Source organism: Teleopsis dalmanni, chromosome 1 (assembly GCF_002237135.1).
Source record: "Teleopsis dalmanni isolate 2A chromosome 1, ASM223713v2, whole genome shotgun sequence".
In the NCBI taxonomy this organism is placed as follows: domain Eukaryota; kingdom Metazoa; phylum Arthropoda; class Insecta; order Diptera; family Diopsidae; genus Teleopsis; species Teleopsis dalmanni.
In genome coordinates, this window is record NC_051846.1 from 43994054 (window position 1) to 44001971 (window position 7918).

A 7918-nucleotide genomic window follows, 5' to 3' on the forward strand; every position below is an offset into this window, starting at 1 on the left:
GACTATAAGTATCAGGTCCTCCATAACGAATGAATTGAAAGTATAGTGTGGCTAAAGATTGCAATCTGTCACCTTTATGATTTACAGTGATCCTAATTAAAATTTTCTAAATTTGTCAACGACTAATCGACAGGAAATAGAATGGCCTCCATTCCAACACCTAGAGAACCTGGGTCTTACGTTCCCGGCAACGACATATGCTTCCTGAGCTATGCATTCAATGGCATATAGCAAAAGTTGAGTCCACTGCATTTCTCTGCTTACAAATGTGCCTCTAGATCAATCTAAGCAAGATAGAAATTATAGTTATAAAAAAGATTACAGTTCCGGATATGGAAATTTCAGATGTTCGTTAACCTAGATAGCTGTGTCATAGAAAGTGAAAACAAATATTTCTTATACTCAAAACTAACATTGGTTCTTGTAGCGAAAACACAATAAGGATGCTGCAAAATCATATAAACAAGTCAAAAATCGTATTAGGACAACTATTGAAAGTATGGTAGTCCAATCATATTAAAACTAAAACGAAGCTGTGTTATTTTAATTTGAACGTTAAATATATGTTTTTTACCGGAGCAAAACCTCCTATCGTTCATAAATAAATGCCTCAGGTGTTTGAATTGTCTTGAAAATCAATGCGGCAAAAATGGTTTAATCATATGCTGCAAGATCTTAATATTGTATCTATATACGCAAATATAATTTCCAATAGGGTCACCTGAATAAGTAACAATCAAGTGCGAAAAATAGTAGACATAACGATGCAAACAGCAGGATATGCTGCAAAAGTTTAATAACAATATTTGCAAACATGCTTTCCAATGAAATCCGTTGGATATAGCAAGTGACAATTAAGTCTATCTGTCTTAAAATAGTGAATGACAATGGATAAAACAGCTGAATACACCAGAAGTCAAATCCAACAAGTTGCTGCAGTAAAGTTATATTTAAAAAGATTATGAAAATCTTAAGCTTCTATAGGAGTTCCGGAATTGAATGGGACTGATAATATATTAATATGAAAAATTATGCCAACATTTAAATTACATTAAAAAAAACTTATTTTAATAAAATCAGAACACAAAAATTTTGAATAATTAAACCATAACGCGAAAATATATTGAATTACAAAAAATGGAAATTAAAAATAATAATGTGCTAGTTAACTGCACTAAAAGCACAGAACAAATACGAGAAAAACAAATTCAATGTTAGACTGTGAAAAACATGTTTGAAAGAAGTCTTCATGCTACATTGCTTCAATTTGAAGTAACTCTATAGTTCATTAAGCCATTTACTAGATTATTTTAAAATTTATATGCTTCGAAATTGTATCAAATCTAAGTGCTCATAACATATTTGTTTCTAAATGTGTAAATGATTTTTTAATTAATCTGTACTTGTTAGATTTAAATAGTATATACATTTTATAATTGCATTTTTATTGTATTTTTTTACATAATTTTACGTGAGTTGATTTTTTTTATTAACAAATTAAATTTCGAGTTCTTTTTATTATCTGACCATATGTAACTTCAATTACAAGATTCAATTCTATCTAATCCTAACACGTCTTAAAATTACAATGCGTGGTTAACTGCATCTATGAAATATTTCATAATTTTTTTTATGTTTTGCTTAATTGGTGCTGACCTCTACAGAGGCTGTATTTTTAGCAGAAAAAATATTTAAATAAACTTCAAAAAAAAAAGATATAAAAAAAAAAATAGTAGAAACCAAAACAAAACTTGTTGGTCATCATTTCATACTCAAAACACACCAAAAAAGAGAAACATGCCTCTTAATTAATTTAAAACAGCATAATTTTGTAATAAATCATGAAAAATATTTTAGATACTCACACAATTTAATTTATTGCATTAATTTTTGAATATTTAAAAATTTATATCAACAGAATGTAAATGTATCTCAAGTAAAATATGGGCATATGTTTAGGAGGTAGCGATAACTCTGAAGAATCGTTCTATTTAAAATTAATTTTTATTTAGTATTGTATGCTTTTTGGGGTTTCAAATTATTAAATTAATACTAATTATTTTCATTCAAATAAAATTAATAGAAATGTAAGGCGTATTAGTTAAATTAAATTAAATATTAATCAATGGTAATAAACTGGGAGGATAGCGTTAAATATCACGCTGGACAAACGATTAACATGGCTTAAACATACTCAACTGAAAAGAAATTAGCTGTGCCAAAATTCTTCATCACCACCAACCGTTATTCAGAAATGAAAATCTCAATGCTAAGAACAAGAAACTGATATATAACCAAATAATTCGTCCGTCACTTCTTTATGTAGCGTTTAGCAAAGTTTTAAACACTACTATTCGCCAGCTAAAAATTGCACAAAGCCAGGCTCTGAGAAGACTTTTCAAAGTACCATGGTACATTATGACGAATGACATCATCAGGGATCTAAAGATTGATTCCATCAAAAAATACATAAAGAATAGAGCCCTTCAATTATTTGTAAAAACTGACAGACTTACCAACACCGCGTTTTCAAATCTCAGAATGGTTATAGGCTCCTTGGGGAGGTATGCGGATCTGAGGTCAATTATTGTTTAGTCTGATGAAGTGATAAACAATAATCCAGTCAAAGCGTATAGAGGGGTTTTGAAGATACCTCGAGTTAATAAAGAGTGAAAGTGCTCAAGTGCACTGACTCAAAGAGCTTCAACATAATAATAATTACAAATACTTTAATTTGTTAAAACAATATTAATTAAATTTTGTATGTAATAAATTATTTCTATATATTGATTATATATACTTTATCATATTTTATTTTATATCATTTAAATGACTTACTTTTTCATTTTATTTTATTACTATTGTAAAATAAAAACAAATATAAATAGTTTTCTTAGAGTACTGGTTAGCAATAAAAATATTTTTAACAATTTCAAAACTAAAGAATAGAATGCACTTGATAATATAGACGTTTAAGAATCCGAACCACTCAGTAATATAGATACCGGTTCGTTTAAGCTTTATAATCCAGTCAAATGAAGAAAACGTAGCCCTAAAATTTTTGAGATATAATTTTTTAATTCCCCCTTTATGTTTATCTTGTAGTTTCTATTTATTTTATATACGTATGAACAATTTTATTAAATTTTATCGTTTCTCAGCCATAAACCAAAAGTACTAGCACGATTTTGATTTCCCAAGCATGTGCATTTGATTTTAGTGAGGACAGCAATTTTAAACAACATGTTCCGCCACGTAAATATATCAATATAATTTAAGATTTTAAGGTATCGGGCCTCACGAAAGAAAGGTAAAAAGACACGAAGAAGGTAGAAACGCGATCTAACATACCTAAAACTTAAATTTTATAACATTAAATTTCGATATTTCAAAAAGTACCTCATACAGCGTAAAGAAAATATTAGTCAAAATAGATTACTCAAGAAGTAAATTATATTGGCTTATAGCGTTAAGAAGAAATTACTCAAAATAAATTACTCTACTAAAATTCGTTGTCAATTCGTACTGCCCGGTAAGCGGAATCACTTCAGACTTTAGAATACGTGTCTCCTAGAAAAATTTTTGTAATAATTATAAATATCTATGAATATCTTTCAATACTCACAACAAATACAATATATTATTCTATACCTGTATAACAAATACTACAAATGGCAATTTATGTCGTAATAAGTAAAAACAAATATATACTTAATTAATAATATTACCATATTAATATTAATATTTACAATATATTTACGGATATTTTTATATGCATAATATAGATATTTCGTTAACTAGGAGAACCTTTGGAACGTAATTGTATGGATTATTGAGGATACTGAGCTTACAAAACGAAGTAAGAAATATTTTTGGAGCAAAAATTACTGGTGTCGGTTAACTTTCGAGGCAAAATTATGAAAACGCAAACTTCGACTTTATTCCTGAAGATTGTCTTCATCAAGACCAACACAATTATTCTAGAGTTTCTCTAACATTTGAATACTTTTTTTGTAGAAAGATTTATATTTAGCCTCAAAACAAGTGGCTGTTTCGGCGATGGCTTTTTATGGGAGCTAAATTTCTTTTCTTGGAATATTTTTTAAGGTCATAGAATAGTTGCTGGGTTCAAGTCTGGCATATATGAACCAGTTACCTAAGACACAGGGCATTGTTTTGATAAAACAGCATTATTTTCTTTTTCCAGTGAGGCTACTTTTTGGTGATCTTCTACTGAAAACGCACTATTAGTTTTATATAATATTCGCTATTGGTAGTTTTTTTAAGCTAGTTGACGAATATAAACTATGCGCAGTCCAAAATACTGCCGCCGAAAACTTACCAGCTGATTATTGGGCGGCTTTTACCAGAGGATCTCCACTTAGCTGATTGTTGTGTTGACTTGTGAGTGAAGTAGTGGTTGTATCAAGTGTCACGTATTGACGTTTTAGTTTGTTTAAGTAGTAGACAGCTACTACTCGTCGTTGTTGTTAACTATTAGGTAGTAACAAACGCGTACTCCTTTCGAAAGCAACTTTTTATAAATAATCAGCATGTCTTTGGATGTATCTGGGTGGCAATATATATGGCAATATATGAGTATAGATATATATTTGTGCATATGTGTATGTTTTAAGGACTTATAAATCCATTGGTTTTATTAATTATTAATCACATTTTTTTTATTTCCATTTAATAAAAAATTGATCCTGCTACCCTACTAAACAGGAATATAGGTTCAAATATAGCTGAGTATACATAGCTAATGAACAATCTTTTGTTTTTAATTTTCAAGATTTTACTATATAAAATTTATATTAGTTAGTATATCATATTCGAAGTGTATTAGTTTATATTCTTACACTTTAAGAAGTGAAACCATAGTGATGATTTCTTTTTTAATAAATAGAAAGCTAATTTTTCTTATATAAAAAAATCAAATGAAAATTGAATATCTAAATTGGTCCTATCAAGAAAATCAGTTATGAAACATTTATTGATTATATTATGATATACTAATATATTAAAGACAAAATGATTTTGTTTTAAATACTTTTATATTTTATTATTTCGAGATTTTGTAAAAAACATTTCCTAATACTAAACCGTAAAATTATCCAATTCTTTTATATTAGTTTAGAAATTAAAAGATGGTTGAGGGTCGTTGGGGTAGTGATAGCCTGGTTCTGGCTTTGATGGTGGTGGTAAGTATTCATTCTTAGGTTTCACTGGAACTGGCACTGGCTTTGGTGCTGGCACAAATGGTTTTGGTGCAATTGGTACAGGCTTTGGCACTACTTTTGGAATCACTGGTTTGGGTGCTGGTTTTGGCTGTGGTGGCAAGTATTCCAAATCAGGTTTTTGAGGAATGACTGGTCTAGGTTTTGGTGCTGGTGGTGTTACTTTAGGTACAACTGGTTTAGGTGCAACTGGTTTTGGTGCAATTGGTTGGGGTGGCAAATATTCATTATGTGGCTTTTGTGGTACTACAACTGGTTTTTTTGGTACAATGATTGGTTTCTGTGGTACAACGACTGGTTTTGGTTTTACTGGCTCAAAAGGAATTTTTGGGTTTTCATAATGATAACCATTTTTATCCAAATCACCAGCTCTTGGTGCTGTATAACTTGAGAATGAAGTAGAGGCAGCACCAACATTAGCACCAGAAGAACCGAATTGTCCGGATGTTACTTGTTTGAAACCACCTTGGAATCCACCCTGGAATTGAGCGGTAACAGCAGGTTGATTGAAAGTAGCAGCAGCTTGGAATCCAGTTGAAGCAGCTTTGAAGCCAGTTGAAGCACCTTGGAAGCCAACGGATGCAGCGGGTTTAGCAGCAGTTACGGCATTGTAGGAGGAAGCAGCTGGTTGTGACACAAATGAAGTTTGTTGGAAAGTAGCAGCGGGTTTCTCGAAACGTGCGGTAACAGCAGGTTGACTGTAAGTAGCAGCGGCTTGGAATCCAGTTGAAGCAGCTTTGAAGCCAGTTGAAGCACCTTGGAAGCCAACGGATGCAGCGGGTTTAGAAGCAGTTACGGCATTGTAGGAGGAAGCAGCTGGTTGTGACACAAATGAAGTTTGTTGGAAAGTAGCAGCGGGTTTCTCGAAACGTGCGGTAACAGCAGGTTGACTGTAAGTAGCAGCGGCTTGGAATCCAGTTGAAGCAGCTTTGAAACCAGTTGAAGCACCTTGGAAGCCAACGGATGCAGCGGGTTTAGAAGCAGTTACGGCATTGTAGGAGGAAGCAGCTGGTTGTGACACAAATGAAGTTTGTTGGAAAGTAGCAGCGGGTTTCTCAAAACGTGCGGTAACAGCAGGTTGACTGAAAGTAGCAGCAGCTTGGAATCCAGTGGCAAGAGGTTGGAAACCCACCTCAGCAGCAGGAGCGCTAGCTGTGTAAGAGTGAACAGCAGAAGCCGCTGGTTTTGCAACATATGAAGTTTGTTGGAAGCTAGTTGAAGCAACTGGTTTTGGGATTGGAGCCCTTACAGCTGGTTGAGCAAAAGTGGCAGCTGCTTGATAATTGCTAGCAAAACTGCTTGGTTTTGGAGCTGTATATACATGTTCTTCTGATGCTGCTGGTGCAAATGAGGCTGAAACATGTTCAACGGTTGCGGCAGGCAATTCATAGGAGTGTGATTGGAAGCTAGCAGCTGGTTTTTGTTGGAAAGAACCAGATGATTTATGAGCTGCAACAGAGGAGTGCTGAGTGGATGCAGCACCATGATGATGTTGAGGTGGCAAGTACTCACGATTTACTACTGGAACATCGACAACTGGAACTGGTGCGGTTTCAAATGCTTTATGTGGTTGCTGATAATGATAACCGTCAGCTTGTAAATTGTCGCTGTGTGAGAATAAATGTGATACATCGGCGCTCACTACCGCCAATAAGGCGAATGCAATGAAGAATTTCTGCAAAATTTTAAGATAAAGTATATTTTAACACCGCACAATTTTTTTACTTAAGCATAAATTTTTATTCAATCATTTTAGTTGGTAATACGAAGAGACATTTTCAATTTTGATAAATGTACCGTGACTTACCATTTTTTGCGTTTCTAATCCACTCAACGAATGTAGAAGAATAACTGCCGACTTTCTAGATTTTGAAATTATTTATATTGCTGGTTAGTTAAGGATTTGTATATCTTCTAACTGCTTCTGCGGTTTTGTCTAGAACTCACCGAACCGGCTTCACAGAACAACTCCCATAAAATATTCTTGAACGATATATTTTAGCAAAATCAAAAACTATAAAAACAAAATTCCAAAAAAATATTTTATTAATAATACTGTAAAAAAAAAATCAAGCATAAAAAAATCAAAACAAAAAACAACAGAACTAAACGGTAGAAGACTTCACATAATATAGAGTGATGTCAAGAATTGAAGAGTATGCGAGACTTAAACCGGCAAATCGAAGTCTAAATCAAATTCAGAAATTTAGTCATCACGCATTTATTTAGTAATCATCACAGCGTTTGAATTAATTTACAAAATCGCACAAAACATTTTATTAATAAATATTGAAATTATACATTTTATTGTACTTTAACAACAGTGTGAAATTCATTAAAATGAAATCTTCCTGTGTTAATTAAAATCAAATATATGTATAACGATGAAGGAGAACTGTTTTATTTATTCCAAAATGTTTGTTAAGATTTTTTACAATTTATCTCTGAAGATATAACATGTTTAATTTATGATATGAATACTTTAATTTTTCATTTTTTTTTTGTGTAAAATAAAGTGTGTATGGGTAACGTTCAAAGTGGGTAAATGACATCCGAAATATAATTAGTGTATAAAAGTACTGCCTGGAACTTATATTTCTACTCCTAAATAATTTCTTCAAACTTCAATGCTTTTAATTTTACACTCTTTAACCCATTTATATCTCTAAGGATACTTG

General features: G+C 32.0%; 1 protein-coding gene across 1 annotated transcript; it reads right to left on the minus strand.

Moving 5' to 3' along the window:
* Nucleotides 1–5136: 5136 nt before the first annotated feature.
* LOC119680351 (mucin-19-like) lies at nt 5137–6915 on the minus strand (the record flags this gene model as incomplete). Its single annotated transcript, XM_038093127.1, is given in 1 exon segment — nt 5137–6915. A coding segment is annotated over 1 exon segment (1779 nt), but the record flags the coding sequence as incomplete, so codon positions are not given.
* Nucleotides 6916–7918: the final 1003 nt, after the last annotated feature.